This window comes from Solanum dulcamara, chromosome 7, assembly GCF_947179165.1.
Source record: "Solanum dulcamara chromosome 7, daSolDulc1.2, whole genome shotgun sequence".
Lineage (NCBI taxonomy): Eukaryota > Viridiplantae > Streptophyta > Magnoliopsida > Solanales > Solanaceae > Solanum > Solanum dulcamara.
Genome location: NC_077243.1, coordinates 6,896,214 through 6,913,812, shown reverse-complemented (window position 1 = coordinate 6,913,812; position 17,599 = coordinate 6,896,214). Strand labels below are relative to the sequence as shown.

At 35.3% G+C, this 17,599-nt stretch overlaps 3 protein-coding genes across 4 annotated transcripts; all 3 read right to left on the bottom strand.

The window, feature by feature from the left end:
- Positions 1–27: 27 nt before the first annotated feature.
- Positions 28–2,929, bottom strand: LOC129894127 (pentatricopeptide repeat-containing protein At1g08070, chloroplastic-like). Its single transcript, XM_055969660.1, has one exon. It carries the CDS (start codon positions 2,848–2,850, stop codon positions 1,081–1,083), a length of 1,770 nt encoding a protein of 589 aa, XP_055825635.1. The 5' UTR covers positions 2,851–2,929; the 3' UTR covers positions 28–1,080.
- Positions 2,930–3,031: 102 nt separating this feature from the next.
- Positions 3,032–7,058, bottom strand: LOC129894130 (DNA excision repair protein ERCC-1). Of its 2 annotated transcripts, none has more exons than XM_055969663.1 (9): positions 6,680–7,058; positions 6,478–6,571; positions 5,351–5,454; positions 5,002–5,101; positions 4,833–4,909; positions 4,483–4,582; positions 4,326–4,397; positions 4,188–4,256; positions 3,032–3,573 (listed from the first exon to the last, which is right to left on the bottom strand). In XM_055969663.1, the coding sequence occupies exons 1-9, from the start codon at positions 6,913–6,915 to the stop codon at positions 3,250–3,252; spliced, it is 1,176 nt and encodes a 391-aa protein (XP_055825638.1). In that variant the 5' UTR covers positions 6,916–7,058; the 3' UTR covers positions 3,032–3,249. The 2 variants fall into 2 exon arrangements, with proteins under 2 accessions (XP_055825638.1, XP_055825639.1); XM_055969664.1 differs by having other exon boundaries at positions 5,002–5,053.
- Positions 7,059–7,987: 929 nt separating this feature from the next.
- Positions 7,988–12,878, bottom strand: LOC129894334 (uncharacterized). The gene is made up of 4 exons (XM_055969978.1): positions 12,725–12,878; positions 11,018–11,258; positions 9,907–10,585; positions 7,988–9,688 (listed from the first exon to the last, which is right to left on the bottom strand). Coding segments are annotated over exons 1-4 (2,385 nt in total). The 5' UTR covers positions 12,727–12,878; the 3' UTR covers positions 7,988–8,225.
- Positions 12,879–17,599: the final 4,721 nt, after the last annotated feature.

Below are 17,599 nucleotides of genomic sequence, written 5' to 3'. Positions count from 1 at the left end.
TTGCCACCCAATTAAATGAAAATGAGGCTCGATATAACGGTTTCATGGAACTATTGGAGTTTCCTTCACTTAAAAGCCCCTCAAGTGAAGGACTTATTTCATGATAAAAGGCACAGACAGATTTATGGGCTAACAAAACCTAGCTGCTAAAGCTGGCCCAAGAAAGAATGCATTTGTTATGGCAATAACATATTCTGCCTCAATAGTCATACCAGAATTGCAGCTGAAGATCCTATGAAAAGAAGATATAACTACGTGAAAAATAGAAATTAGGGTATAACACGGTGTACCTTTGGTGTACGCATTTTCCAGCATAGATTTAGATACTTTACGTCAACATCATTGTTGTCTAAAAGGTGAAGTTCTCATAGCGTTGTTCTGAGAGTGCACAATCCACACATGAGACATGTCAAAATGTGTCTCACCTGACAAAACAGCTAATCTGCTCAAGAGACTCTACTACAAACTTGAAAATCAGTCATCTAACTGAGATATGCCATTACTACCTAAGATCATGGATAAGGCAAACAGTCAGCACATCAGTTTTGCACAGCTGAAAAAACACAACTGAGCTCTGACACTTGAGAGCCTTCAAAGCACACATTCAGCAGTTCCTGAAATCTTTAGGGGCTTTGGCAGAGCCATACACTAAAATGAAAAAAAGCTCTGTTAAACCTAGTCCAATATGTCTCAAATATCAAGGACTAAAACTTTCACAAGTTAGGTTTCTAGTAGCAAACCAACTCCAGAAACTGCAAAGATATTGGCAGCATGACTACCCAAACAGAATAGAAGTTCACAATTGCCTCAAAAGGTTCTGAACAGGTCAGCAAGCCAATGCTCTATCTGCACAGCAGTATCAAACACCATAAACTGTATCTGGATTTTATCCATGTCGTGCTAGGCCATGTCTGGTATATACCAGGGAAAAACTAAAATATCTCCAGTTATCCATCCATCCAAAGAAGAAATAACTACCCAAGTCTGATGGCTGAGAACTGAGACAAAATTTGCCGGTCTCTGTGCTGTAAGTGCCCCTAATGTGTCAGACGACATAACATCACCTATATATACTAGGTATCACCAATAATCTTTGCATGAGCAAAGACCTCCAGTGAAATGATGGAAGCGCTTTATATCTCTAACAACAATATTCCTTTTATAAATTGCTGAAGCAAGCTTAAAGAATTGATGGCAGTCCTGACAAATCCTTAAATTCTTCATTATCCTTAATGTAGGTTCAGATGAATGCAGCAGCCCAAATGCAAGAGCAAGCTTTTCACTATGGCATATCAGATTATGCTCCTTTTCCTCTTCATTAATATCATACAGAGCTATCTCTGTTTCAGGCACATAACCAGCTAATTTCAACTGACTTTTCATGTCTTGCAACATCTTATGGATTTCCTCATGCCCTGTTTTAAGTGGATCGGATGCCTTAAACTCATAAACTGCATTTTCAATTTCAATTGAACTGCATCCAGGAATCTTTTTGATTCCGCCGCTGTCCATCAGTTCCCTAACTTCTCCAACTTCAGTCCATTTCTTTTTTTGAGTGTGAACATTTGATATTAACACGTAGTTTTCCCCGTTCGCTGGTTCCAGTTCCAGAAGCTTACGGAAAGCAAATTCACCAAGTTCTTCTCTTCTATGAAATCTACAAGCACCAAGTAGTGTCCTCCATATTACTGCATCTGGCTTTAGTTTCATAGAATGAATCATTTCCATAGCTTCATCCAAGAACCCTCCACGTCCAAGTAGATCAATCATACACCCATAATGCACAATCTTTGGCTGCAATCCAAACTGATCTATCATGCTTGAGAACAGCCTTCTACCTTCCTCAACAAAACCTTGGTGGCAGCAAGCGCATAAAATACCCAGGAAAGTAACATGATCAGGCTTTAAGTCTTCTACAATCATCCTATCGAAAGTCTGCAATGCAGCCTCCCCTTGTCCATTCATGGCATATGCCGAAATCAATACATTCCATGTATAAATATTTTTTACCCCCATAGTTTCAAAGACCTTTTTTGCCTCATCAATATCTCCACATTTAGCATACATATCAATTAATGCAGTACCAACATATACATTCACTCTCAACCGATTCTTCACAATATAATCATGGATCCACTGCCCTTGACTCAGAGCTCCTAAATGAGAACAAGCTGATAAAACTCCAACCATAGTGACCTCACCTGGTTTAGCCCCAGAAGCTGGCATTTCCCTGAACACATCAATTGCTTCTCTGAACATCCTATTATGCGTATAACTCGTGATCAATGCATTCCACGTAACTACATTTCGTTTGGGAATTTCATCAAACAGTTGATGAGCATCATCTGGTTGTTGGCATATGCCGTACATGTAGACAAGAGCAGTGTTTGTATAAATATCAAAAGTGAAACCCAGTTGAATTGCATTACAGTGGATGGATTTTCCAACTTTTCCGTAGCATAACTGAGCAACTGACTTGAGAACGCTCGGGAATGTTGAGGAATCAGGAGGGATATTCAGTTTACGCATTTGGGTATAAACGAAAACTGCACGCGAGTGATTTTTTGAATCTGTATAGCGTCTGATAAGTGTATTACATAAATTACAATCAATGAAACGAGAGAATTCGTGGAATAGAAGAGCAGTAGGAGCAAACCCATTTGAAGAGATTGAAGAATCAATCAATTTCATAAGCGAGATTTTATCGATGGGTTTATCGGCTATCTTTGGATTCATGTGGTTCTGGGCAGGCATTTCACGAGTTGGGAAATCGGCCAAAGCTGAAATTGTATATACGCGGAAACCATAGGTGGATGAAAACTGTGTAAAGGTCTTCAGTGATGCTTTCATGGTTAAGCAAATTGTAACTTTGCAAGCCTTTCTGCTACATGTAAGGGGAGTAGAGGGAGTATTTATTAAGCTGAGAAATATAGAATTTGTTTTATTGAAAAATAGGTGGTTGTTTTTTTTCAATTTTTTTCTAAAATTTTCACTGGCAAAACTCCAATTATATTTTTATGTTCAAACACAATTTCAACTTTCAAATGCTACTTTTTTTTTAATCTCAACTAAATCATGTCCAAACATCTTCTGAATCTTTGTTCACTAATTATCTTCTATGAGTTTCCCATCAATTTATAAGGAATTACTAAAAGAAATCAAACAAATGGAGAAATATAAAATTAGGAACATTAGCATGAAAAGAAGTGACTAAGAAACCTATTCTTTTTTGGTTCAAGATACCGAGATTCAGAAGTCGTTGCTGCCATTCGTGTCACCGGTTTTAGATTCTTCCTTAGCACTGCATTTCCCTTCTTCCTCTTCTTGTGATTTATTCGTCTTTCTCGCGATTTTGTGCGAGTACTTAGCAAAAGCAGCAGAAAGTGCTGACTTGACAGTCACTTCGGGTTCTTTCTTCTGACAATTGCTTGTATCCACAGTTTCCTTCTCATCTTCTTTTGTATTGCTGGAGCCAGGATGAGGTTCATTAGCGACTGCAGTTTCTGGAATGCATTGGCGTTTTGGCACTTCTCGCTTGAAAGGTTCATGAAAAGCATCATACAAGCGTTTTACCTGATCCATCACAAATCCGATGAGTAAATCAAACTAAACAAAGAAGTAATTGGCAATAGCACTGAAGCCCTCTTAAGGATCTTAATAACTAGCTCAATGTCTTTTTCTTTCTCTTGTATGAGATTGGTATGTCAATGGAAAATATTAAGAACTTCTAGTGGTAGGGAACCTAAATTATAATAAGGAAAGAATAGGTTTAAATGGAGCAAAATGGATACTGGGGATTTTTATAGCCAGCCCGACTAACTTGGGATTGAGGCATAGTTGCAGTTATTGACTTTTTGCTTCACCAATCCTCTATAAGCCTGCTTCCATTCACAAAGCACATCTATGATAAAACGTAACCAGAGGGGCAGTGAGACGAGACAAAATTGCCTTAATTGCCATCACGAATACTAGTAGCCTTTACACTATATTGATGCATGTGGCTAGAATAACATGAGCTTCCTCATTATTATTTGAGATGACAACCAGCAACAAAACAAATAACCTTCTCATTACCCCAAACGAAAAACTAATCCAACAAAACCATAAAAGAAATACAACCAGCACGCAAAAAAGAACAAAAAGAAAGACAGCAAACAAATTGGAGAACATGGATCACAGAAAGATACCTTGCGCTCTCCTATTCCAGGGCAACGAGCAAGATCTTCCATAGATGCATCCATCACATGCGAAAGAGACTGCAAAGAATGCCACTGTCTTAGGAACTGACTTGAAAAAAAAACATTCCACTGCAATTTCACTCATACCCCAAATGTCGAGCCAAGAGTCACAACATCTGTTTTGTTAACATGTCGTATTGCCGTCAGGGCATGATTCAGCTTAAAAGAAAGAATAAACCACATTTCAGTGTCAGAGAGCTTAGAGGGAAAAAAACCATAAACTGTAATCAACTTACACACGTACCCGTGATAGGTAGTCTCCATCCATTTGGCCCTGAATGAGGTCGGCGGGCTTATTTTCATAAACCTTTACCGTCTCCAAGTACCGTCCACATTCTTCCAAACTAAAAAATTTAAGCAATTTATGGTGATTGCCAAAAACTGACTTATACAAATGTTAAACAGAAACAGCAACAACAAGAGTTGCCTTTTCTCAACTGATCCTTATGTGGCACAGACGCACAGGGAAGGACATGATGATGTGCAGTCATGAGCCATGACATATAAGAAAGCAGAAACCTCGGAGGAATTCCAAGATGTTTCTAAGCAAGCATACCACTTTGTGAAATAAATCTACTGGAACATAAGAGATACCTCCATCCACATAACAGAGTGCAATCATGAAGGAGAGAAGTTCGGGTAACTTCAAGTAAAGGCTTCATAACATCTTCCTGGAACAGGATACAACCATGAGCATGAGTCAAGTTATTGTACAAGCATCACAATGCAAATATGAAGATGTCAAAAGTATTAAAGGGCTTACAACATCAACATGGCACAAAATTATGCGGAGTCTATAGTTCTTCTGCAATTCCCTAATCCGAAAATACAAGTAGTCTGGATGAAGCAAATGATACCGGAGGCTACCCCAGAAAAGGGAAGGAAAAATAAAGAAAGGCAGAATGTCAAGCAATAATCACATGCAATATTGGAAAACCGTACAAATGTACATTTTACAAAACCATCTACCAAGTCAAGCTTAGTAAACAATCTTTGTAAGAAAAGAAAGCAATCATTATAAGAAATCAAATACAGGCACCTATTGTCGGAATCTATATGATTCTTCCAATAGATTGCGCGCAAGATGAACTGAAATTGGTAGCCCTTCAAACCTCAAATAAAGAGCACAAGTGTTCTGGCCCAATAAGTAGTCACAAACAATATCTGCAAAAATCCACCTCACATTCCGGATATGTTTAAGCAACGGATTTCCCTTCTGCATCAGAATAGAAAGAACAAAATAAATAGACAAAACTTACAAATAGCTTCCTGCGACAGAATACATACATGCATAATCTTCATTTCAGAGTCGCACCACTATTTTTGGCAACTTGGATTCACTCAATATTGGAAAGCTAAAGTTCAAAGAATCTCTTGTTTGTTCAGTTTCTAGCTTGTACGTGTCAGTTAAATATATTTGCTATCCATAGTCCATTGTATACGATTAGTAGGCAGTAGATGTGGTTTCTCTCTTTACAGTGGTAGAACAAGTTCTAGGCTGGAGCATCTATGCATTCCCTTACGTACTATTACTATTATCCTAGCACAATCTTATGCTTAGATTTTAATCATTTTATTACTATTGTTGTTTCCTTTACTTTTGTTATCTTCATAATCTATATTGACAGTACTTCTCTTTCTTCAATCTTTTCATCATAACTTTTTACTCTTGTATTTATTTCAAATCATTTTCTGAAAAGTGATTTTTTTGAGCTGAGGGACTTTCGGAAACAACCTCTCTAACCCACAAAGGTAGGGTAAGGTTTGGGTACACCCCAACATTCCCCAAACCCCACTTGTAGGAATATACTAGGTATGTTGTTGTTCTTGTAGTCCATTGCCGTATACGTTGGCCAGATAACTAAGAAGGCCACTTTGATATCTCCCATGCATGAAACTAGTCTTTTGGTTCAAGTGCAAAAAGGCATACAACCAGTTTATAGAGTCATATGACTAGGACACAATATTGATGCTAATAGATTCTCTTTAATTGTGGATAGATTAACTTCAATTAAAACAAAGAATATAATAGGTGGAGACCATGCTTAGCAAAACAAAATGAACCAAATTTCACAAAGCAAATTACATGTTCCCGTGAAGGTGGAGGCTAATTACAGCATAAAGCTTGCATCTAATTCTTATTATAATAGATGGACAAGGCTAATCCAAAATTTTGAGCTAGTCTGCGAAATTCTCCAGATGCAATGTTGATTAAATAAAAGTAAGGCAAAAATCTCACCTGCCTATTGCTAACAAGTATAGCATTTCGATTAGCTGAAGATGAGGGCGTAGAATATGATGATGAAGCGGGAACATCTGAACTATTGACCTGTCTATAATCAACCATGAAAAAAGACAAATCAAAAAGAAACTCATAAGCCAATCAGTATTTCAAATGCTACAAAGTCAAAGGCACAAACATTGTGAAAATTCAAATAGACCTGGGAGTGGCGGATTGAGAGGAGGAAGAAGGCTGAGAAGGCGGGGGAGGGGGAGGGGAGTAGAATTCGGAGTTCTTGACGAATTTGAATGCTTGGGAGAAAGAAGGGGTAGGGTTGAAGAGAGAAGATGAGGACGACGTCGTTTTGGACTGAGAAGAACTCTCCATAACTTCTTCATAGGAAGGAATATGTATCACAAAGTTCTTCTTCTCTCCTTCCCGCTCTGCGTCTCCCATTTCGTTACTGTTTTTTCTCCTGCTGCTTTCGGTTCTGTTTCGCCGCCATCTTTTCTGATTTTCTCGCAGCAAATTCTATCCCAAAACCAGCCCGACCCAACCCGAACAGCCTATCCCATTTGACGCTAACGAATCTAACCACATTTTGAATTTCGAATATATAGGATGTAATTTATTTTAAATACATTGTTTAAGAGGATTTATATGTATGTGGGACACATGACAAATCTTCCTCGCCTCCTTTCTATCTCGTTCGTGTATTTAATGTCAAATATATGTATATAGTGTGATTCACATATATCTGAATTATATAAACAAATTTCACTCACCTCCCTTCCTATTTCAACATATTTAGTAACAAAAAGCATGTATTTAGTTGTATTTAATTTAAAATTTGGTATGAATTATTAATTAGTGAGATAATATGTAATTATTTCAAACTATAGGAATAATTAATAAATATGATATGAATGTTTGAGTAATTAGGTAGTTTTTCAAAAAAAATTAAAAATGAACAGTTTTAACAGAAAATAACCATCTTTTAGATGGAAGAAAATGATATTGCAAAGATTTCTTCGTGTTTATTAACAAATCTTTTATGCATAAAAATATATTTTCTAGATTAAAGTCAACAACCAAAAGTTAGTAATTAAATAAAAGTATATCCAAATCTGGATTATTAATTGTTTGTAATATATCCATAGTAAAAAATTGGCATTTTAACATGAATTAAGTGAGTTTTTCTTTCCTTTTACGAGCAATCTTAACATGGATATTCATAAAAAAGATAAACAAATGATTCTGTATGATCGTTTGATTGGAACAAGTTATTTCAGAATTAGTTATGATGAAATTAGCTATCCTGGGATAAGTTATCCACCTATGGGATAACTTATCCCTGGTGGGATAACTTATCTCATTACTATGGAAAAAATGATGCAATACGTTATCCACAAACTTGACAACCAAACAAAACACCAAAATTTTTATCACATTATATATATGCATCTAATAATGTTTTCACTAAGATTTCATGAGAACATATACTGTAAATTCATGAAAGATGGAAGAGGTCTATCAAACTAACAACAAATTGTTGTTATCTTTGTCATTACCATTACAACTACAACATGAGTAGTTCCCCATTGCACCAAAAAAAATAAGTATGCTATACGAATTCGGGCTACTACCTGTACATAAATTCCAAGAGTAGAAATGCCTCAAAAATAAACTACTCCTATGAATCAACTTTGTGCACCATATAATATTTCCACGAGTGTCCACAAAATACTGGCTCTCAAAATAACTCATCAGCTAAAAGAGGAGATAGAACGAGGTCTTCGACTGTTTTGCCGCTCTTTTGTTAACCCCCAGCCTTTCAAGAATCTCTCTGTAATGCCCTGCTTGTCATTACTAGGATGTGGTTGTAACAGTGAGCATGTTGTTCTCCTCACAATAGGGGACCATCTCCTACTTCTCGAACTAGCCCTGCGTGGAGTTTTCCTCCATGGACCTGATTCTGATGCAGCAGATGCAGGTGACTCTAGACCTCCATTCCACTGATGCAGAGAAACAGAAGCACCAGCAGGATGTACTTCTGTTTGAAGGACCCTCTGATAGTATGCTCTCCTAGGTCGGCTCCTCCTTTTCTGACTATGAGAAGTATTGCATACTGCTTCCTTCTCTTTTCCCCCTTTGCGTGTGAGCTCAACGACCTCATTGCAATTGCGATGACAATGGAGGTACATGAATTCTCCAAACTCTTTCTCCGGATTACTTGCCAAAGAAGTTGCAATATCAGCAAGCCAGCCCAGAGTGTCATGAGAGGCTTCAGATGGTCCACCCTTGGCAGTCTTTGAATCCCGTACAACAGATGATGAAATAAAAAGCAGGGTCTCTGCTGCAGCCCTGTCAGTTTTTCCAGTGTGATCACTCATGTGGTCTGTTTTATACCACTGGACAGACTTACCAATTGTTTTGTCCAGAGAATCTCCTCCATGTGGAGAACATTCCTTGTTTTCTGGGCTTACAGGAGCTTCCGAATCTCTGTCCACGGGAGTCATTGTTGCTTCACTGTGACCAGGTGAAAAAGTTTCTTCCTTGATGCAAGACATGCTAATGCAAGAATTAGTTGTCAGAAACTTGTTATCACTTCCAGGACCTACAAAGCAACTATCCCTGGTTGATTTTCCAGGTTCAACTGCAGAATCAGGACTCAGGACACGATCGATTTCATAAATCGCTCTTTCTCCGCCTTCAGGGAGGTTCAAATGTGAAATATTGGAGGTAGGGGCAGTAAACTGATTGTCAGACAAGTCAGCAGAAGGTATGCAATTCAAGTCCATACCATTCATTGAACTTATTCTATCTGGACTCTTAGATAACTTAACAGCATCAGTTTTTCCAGATGTAGATTCATTATCACCATATTTCATCAAGCAAGAGCCTGATGTGCCAGAAGTTGGACTAGAAGCACTACTGTTGTACTGGTCACTCTTCTTTCCAGTGAGACTAGAGTTCCCAGCAGACGAGTTAGGACTCTTACTGAGTGATGAGTTAGTAGTAAAGCATGGAAGAGCTTGAACGGCGAAGGGTATCTCCTTAATTTTTTCCCGAGAAGAAAGTAGCAATGATTTGTCAGTTTTGGTTCCATTATGACTTGTATCTACAAATCTTGGAGATGAACTTGCTGTTTGATTACATTGAAGAAGTGATATCTCAATAGAAGAAACTTCATCAGAAGAATTCACGTTGCTTATATCTCCCCCTGTAACTGCAGGTAATAAAAATGAAATGAGTGAAAATTTCAATCTACCAACATTTTAGTGATAGATTTAATTGGATCAGCATGAAGACTTACAACAAAGAACATATAAAGGATCTGATGGAAGAAATACAAAAGCAACCATTTTGTGCAAACAAATGTTAAGAGCATCGTATCAGCTTATATATTGTATTTAGGATATCGTCTTCAGAGAATATTCAGAATACCTTCTTTCTTCATAGTTGAGCATTCAGCCTGTACTGTTCCAGATAGATCCTGATCCATGTTGCTGATTTCCTCATGAACATTAACAGACTCAAGTGCAGAATTTTGATCCCCTGCTTCATCAAGCTGCAGTGGTTCATTCAGGTCAAACAAAACATAGCTACCCCTAGGACTTGAGTTAGAAATTGAAGAATCTCCAGGATTAACAAAGTTGACTTTTGAACTATGCCGAGGTTGAAGCTCTGAAATAAGAATATTGGGACCTTGAACAGGACTTTCCCTTGCAAATTGTTCTCCGTCTTCAATATCCATGTATTCTTCTGCTGGAAGTTCAAGATCCAACATTCTCTTCCTGGATGCACTGCTCTTTGAAGAAGATATTGCCCTTTCTTTTGTAACATTTTGTTCAGCCAATAAGTCAGCACCTGGTGACACTCTCTGACCAGTAAGAGAATTTGAAGAACCTTGAAAAGTTTCTCCATGTATCGTAGATGGCTCAATGCTTGTGAGGTCTAAAACCAGAGGGCAATGGGATTTCTGGGAAATTTCAGACCTTAATTGTGACACAAAGGACTTCGACTCTAATGCTTGCAAGTGTAAATGATCCTCCACTAGTTTACTCCTCCTAATCTCCTCCATTAACTCCCTTTGTCTTCTACATACGCGATGTAGTTCATTGACCTGAGAAAGAAAACATGTTTTAGACTTGTATATGGTTCTGATCCATTCAGAGAATCACCAACTGATTAAAGCATCCCAAAGACTACTATCTCCCAAGACCAACAAATAATTTTAAAAAGACCCACAGCATCAATGCAATCATTAGAAATATCTGTCCCGCCCCACCTTAAACAACAAAGAAGAAGAATATCAGATAGAGAAAAGGAGAATATCCAGAAGAATATTGATTCTAGTACCACAGTTTAATTCTAGATCACTGGAGTAATAAGGAAGGAAATGAGAATGTACACTTCAAAAAACATAAGAGGACACACAAACATAATTAATTTACATGCAAAACAAATACAAGTGTTCAGTCAAAAGACATCTTAAATTGATTGGATGATGACATGATCTTTTTCGAAGGGTAACATCAAGGGCTCATGTTCATACCTGATATCTAAATATTGTTTCATGATTGAGTATTGTCTGCTTCAATATTTCCTTTTGATGAACTAATTCAAGGTTCTGGTCTGCCATAAATGGAGGCAAGGAAACATAGAATCCTCTGGCACCATTCCAGGCGATATCATTGTGTGGTATAGACCACGAATTACCACTAAGGCTCCCGCCATTAAGATCTTTTGGATGGTATCCTGGGAGATAGCTTGTACAGTGCATTTTTCTCCCAACCCTAGGACACAAACGAAATGCAGAATTTAGAATGTTATGCATATGAAACGAGATAGTTGATACCACAACACTAATAATACACCATCATGTTATAACATAGAATGGAATATACAGAAAGACACTGAAAAGTAGGTCACAAAAAGAGAGAGAACTATTCCATAATGCTCAATTTACTGTTATTTCCTCTTAAAAGTCAAACAGTACTCATTGTACTTCGATGTATCGAGAGGGAGATTTATATTGAAAAGAAGCACACTGATGCATTCTCTATGAATATGTCATGCACTCTTCTATCAAACTAAACTCAATTCCCTGTATCGTGTTAATCTATTTCACACGGTCAAGTTCAAGATTGGAATGATAAATGAATTGTGAACACTATAAAATTTTGGAATCACGCATGAAATAGAGATTCTGATAAAGAGGCAGCAACACAACTACAGATTCAAATATAACTACAATTATGCTCCGTTGGTATCATAAATTAGTTCTGAAATGCTCCGGTGGTTCCAGACTTGAAAAATCTTCCATGCAATTTGAATGAAGAAAGCTGAAAATTGACATGAACTTAAATACTAGTATCAGTTTAGTCACTTAGCTGTATAAATCCAACATCCATAAAAACACACGATTAAAACAAGAAGCACTTATGAACATACAAAAAGGAGGACAAAAAGAAAGAAAGAAAGAAACCCGTATGTCTTTCGACTTCGAAAACTTGGAAACAGAGATCACATTACAAGGGGAAAAACAGAAATTGCCAAAACTCAAAAGAGGAAGAAAGGGTCAACAATCACAGATCCAACCGATTCAAATCATCAGTCACAGGACTTGCAACCGTTCAACCGCACAGATGCATAAACTCAGAAGGGCGAAGAAGAAGAAGAAGAAGAAGAAGAGAGATGAAAGAAGAAAAGAGAATCCCAACATTCAAATCCGAAAATATGCACAAACAAAGATGCATCTATGAACTCACATCCAAAGTACCCAGATGAAGAAAACCATAAAAAGTAAACAAACAAAAAAAAAAAAAAACAACTAGAAGAACAACACCAAATCCACTAAGATTATCATCCAAAATGATGACACAACTGAATGAATTTGTAGAAATTACCAGATACGAATTCCTCGAAATGGATTCAGCTCACAGAAAACAAAAAACCCAGAAAGAGATCAGTAAACCAAAGACTAGCTCCAACTCAGAAGCTAAAAGAAATCCAACAAAAACCCATCATAATCCATAAGATAGAAGTGTAGATGAGCTGAAATATCATAGACAGCTTGTTGAAAAAGCCAAGAAAGAAATGTTACAGAAAGTCCATTGTCAATCAAAAAAAAAAAAAAACACGAAAAAAATGGCGTTTTCCTGATCTGCTGGGACCAGTAAAGTCCCTTTAACGAAAGAAGATGCGGCTCCTGGTAGTGGGTCTGGCAGGTAAAAGAGAGAAGAAAATGGAAGTAACTTACATTGGAAGAGAGAAGCATATATGGCTATTTGTCAACACTCAACACTATCTTCTTTTACATCTTTTTTCTTGGATTTTTCTTGAGGATGAAGCCTACGATTTATGGATTTTTTTTCCTTGTAGATTCTTTCCACTATTCTTGTCCTTTTGTCAAATGGACCTACACAAAAAATACTATTTCAAACTATTTTTATGCTAATTCTTTTTGGGGTGAAGTAAAACTTCTTCCGAGTTTCATTCATGATGCTTAGTTTTTTTTGTTTTTTTTTTTACACTTCGTATTGCCTATTTGTTTTGAGAAATTTAATTTATTTTTTGATCATAAAGTTAAATTTTTATACGTGCATTAATTTTGATCAAAGTGCGAAAATATAAAGAAATGTATGGTAAGAAGTGATTGAAAATGATTGATAGATTATAAATTACGGGATTAATTTAAATTCTCAAATATAGAATTGGCGGCATCGACAAAAAGAATTGGCTATAAAATTGAACGTTTATGAATATGGAGAAAAATGGTTTTTATTATATTTTTGCATCGGTGATGATTTTCTACAAAAAACAATTAAAGAATTATTTATATTTATACCTTAAAAATTTATTTCTCGTAAATCTCACCCTCATCAAATGCCTTGATTTACATATTTATCTCTATTTCATAATGACCAAAAAAAGTCACAAACTCCACATCAAATATGTCTTTGGGTCCAAGAAGATGTTATCAAAAAAAAAAAATTGCAAGAAGTGACTGATAAAACGATTGATAGATTAACAGAGAACAAGATTTAATTTGAACTCTAATATATAGATTTGGCAGCACCCACAAAGAGAATTTAGAATACTAGGGCTATAAAATTGAATGATTTTGAGTGCGGAGAAAATATTTTTATCATGTTTGTCAATCGGTGATGATTCCCTATAAAGAATGATTAATGGATTGTTTATATTGATACCTTAAAATTTCATTTTCTTAAATTTTACCATCATCAGAAGCCTTGATTTGCGTATTTATCTCCATTGCATAATAGTCGACGAAGATCTCAAAGAAAAAAAGTCACCAACCCAACATCAAATATGTCTTTGGGTCCAAGAAAATGTTATCAAAAAGCAAAAATATAAAGAAATATATTATAAGAACTGATTGATAAATAAGCAGAGAATGACTGAACTCTGATAAATAGAGGAGCCGACAAAGAGAATTTAAAATACTAGGGCTAAAACCTGAACGATTTTGAGTACGGAGAAAACTGCTTTATTATTAATGTGAATCAGTGATGATATTCTACAAAGAAGGATTAATAGATTAATTATATTTATACCTTAAAAATTCATTCCAGTAAACCTCACCATCATCAGATGCCTTGATTTGCTTATATATTTTCATTGCACAACGGTCGGCGAAGATCTCAAAAAAAATCAAAAATCCCACATTTAATATGTTTTTGGATCCAGGAAGATGTTATCAAAAAGAGAAAATATAAAGAAATGTATTGCAAAAAATGACTAACAAAACGATTGACTAATCTGAACTATGATATATAGATTTGACGGTGCCGACAAAGAGAATTTAGAATACTATGACAATAAAATTGAACGATTTTGATTATGGAGAAAATATTTTTATTATATTTGTGTCATTAATGATTTTCTACAAAAAAAAAAGATTAATGAATTATTTATATTTATACTTTAAAATTTCATTCCCATAAATCTCATCATCATCAGATGTCTTGATTTGCATATTTATCTTCATTGCACAGCGATCGGCGAAGGTCTCAACAAAATTAAAAAATGCACATTAAATATGTTTTTGGGTCCAGGAATATGTTATCAAAAAACGAAAATCTATATCTATACTATCTTAAAAGTGGAAACTCCAAAATTAAAATGTTAAATAACTAAAATGCACTTTTCACTAATCTAAATATCACATTTAATCATTAAAAAAATTACTCTCAAAGAGAAGCTATCGCTTCAATTCACACGTCTGAAAAATATTAACATCTGACGAGAAGTCACCGCTTCAATTCATAAAACAAAAAATACTTTATGGTCATCCTTTAAGGTAGTTCAAGAGCAAACCAACGGCAAACACCAAAGTGTCCTGCCGATTCCCTGTCATTTGTGTATGATCGTCATAGAGTCGCTGGGAATACACATGTGTTGCTGCTTATATTTATGAAGATGTTGTGCAAAAGATCATGTCAACAAAGCGATATGGTCGAATAAGTAGAGGTTTGAACACTTGCCATTCCTAAACTATTGATCCAATGTAGAATGTCTGATATGGTCATGCATGGTCTATAAAAGGAATGATGGTGCTCCCAGGTGGAGTTACTAGCATTACAAATACTATTGGACCATAAATGAGGATTGACACGTAAAAATATATTGGCTATCCTGCAAAATCATCACAAATGACTCTTGTAATGCTCATGGCTGCAATAGTTTATGACATCAGATATAGAGTTTCACCTTTAAAATGAAAGCATTCTATAAAGGAAAAGTAAGATTTTGATTTGTCCTCTTCTATTCTTCTTTGAAAATATACGTTAAGTATTGTTTTAAGATTGATATTCATATTAATATGAACATATACTGCTAATTTTTTTATATATATATTTATAAATATATCAAACCAATTCGTTCATCTTAATGAATGTTTTTCACTCATCAGTCATGGCTACAACAAAAATAACATTATAATATGATGTTTTGATTTTTATATTAGCAAAAAAACTCTTCATTTTTGATGTTGTAGAAATAACTTTTAATTTGTTGATTAACGACATGAGATTCATCGCCTTGACATAAACGTAGGTTGCAAATCAAGATAAATAAACTTTTGATTAAGAAAATTTGAAGGCTAGGGAGCATCTGTTGCGTACACTAAGGCAATTAATGATATGTACGATAGAGTTAACATCTGAGTACAGAATATAAAAGGAGTCTCTATGTAATTTTCAGTTGATTATAGGTTGCATAAAGAAACAACTCTTAACCGATTTTTATTTGTCTTGGTGATAGATGATGCCAATTGCCAAGAATCGAAGGTGAGGTGTCATCATGCATGTTATTTGTGGATGACATAGTACTAGCGGTGGAGTTAATGCTAAGCTGTAGAGTTGAAGATAGAGACTGGTGACTAAAGAGTTCGAGTTCAGTAAGATCAAGACTTAATAATTGGAGTACAAGTTAAAAACCCACGTTTTATTTTAGAAACAAAAACATTATATTATAAAAAGATACACTACATAACATGGCATACATGTGTAACTCACGTGCCGAAGAACTAGTATAAAGAAATGTATTGCAAAAAGTGACTAATAAAATGATTGATAAATTAACAGATAACGAGATTATTTTGGGTCTGATATATAGATTTGGCGGCACCGACAAAGAGAATTTAGAATACTTAAGCTATAAAACTGAACGATCTTGAGTAGGGAGAAAACAATTTTCATTTTATTTGTGTTACTAACGATTTACTACAAAAAATAATAATTAATGAATTATTTATATTTATGCCTTAGAATTTCATTCCTGTAAAACTCACCATTATCACATGCCTTGATTTGCATATTTATCTACATTGCATAACGATCGGCGAAGATTTCAAGAAAAAATCACAAACTCCACATCAAATATGCCTTTTAGGTTAGGAAGATGTTATCAAACAACGAAGTATAAAGAAATGTATTGCAAGAAGTGATTAATAAAAAGATTAATAAATTAACAGAGAACGAGACTAATCTAAACTCTGATATATAGAGTTGACGGTGCCAACAAAGAGAATTTAAAATGCTAGAGCTATAAAACTGAACGATTTTGAATATGGAGAAAGCTGTTTTTATTATATTTGTGAATCGGTGACAATTTTATACAAAGAATGATTAATGAATTATTTATATTTATACCTTAAAATTTCATTCCATAAATCTCACCATCATCAAATACCTTGATTTGCATGTATATCTCCATTGCATAATGGTCGGCGGAGATCTCAAAAAAAATCAGAAACGCCACATTGAATATGTCTTTGGGTCTAGAAAGATGTTATCAAAAAGTGAAAATATAAAGAAATGTCTTGCAAGAAGTGACTGATAAAATGATTGATAGATTAATAGAGAACGAGGTTAATATGAACTCTGATATATAAATTTGGCGACGTCGACAAAGAGAATTTAGAATATTAGGGCTATAATGAACGATTTTGAGTATGAAAAAAGTTAGTTTTATTATACTTGTGAATCGGTGACAATTCCTTATAAAAAAATGATTAAAGAATTATTTGTATTTATATCCTAAAATTTCATTTCCATAAATATCACCATCATCAGATGTCTTAATTTACATATTTATCTCCATTTTATAATGGTCCCTACCAATAGAATGTATTTTTATGGCTTGGACTCAAAAATTTTATTATGCCTACTTTCATTTTATATTCTTCATGTGGGGCCCACTAAAAGTGGGCAACTTGCCCACAATCATTTTTTATTCTCCTATAAATTCTTACCCTTGTACATAGAATTAAACATACTAATACGGACGAAATTGTTTTCCTCCTCTGCTCTTCTTTTAATTCCTCCTCTGCTCTCCTTTTAATTCTCTTATCCTCTCCGTTTTGTTTGCTCCATTTAGTGTATTTTACAACACGTTATCAGCACGAGGCTCCGGCTAATTTTCAAGGTAACAAAAGTGGTAAGAATTTTATTTAATTTTATTTCTATAAAATGGCAAATATTTCAAAAATTGAATTTGTTGCTTTGGATATCTCTGGAAAAGATTACTCCTCATGGGCACTAGATGCCGAAATTCATCTTGAATCGATGGGTCTGGCAGACACCATCAAAGATGATAACACGGCATCTAG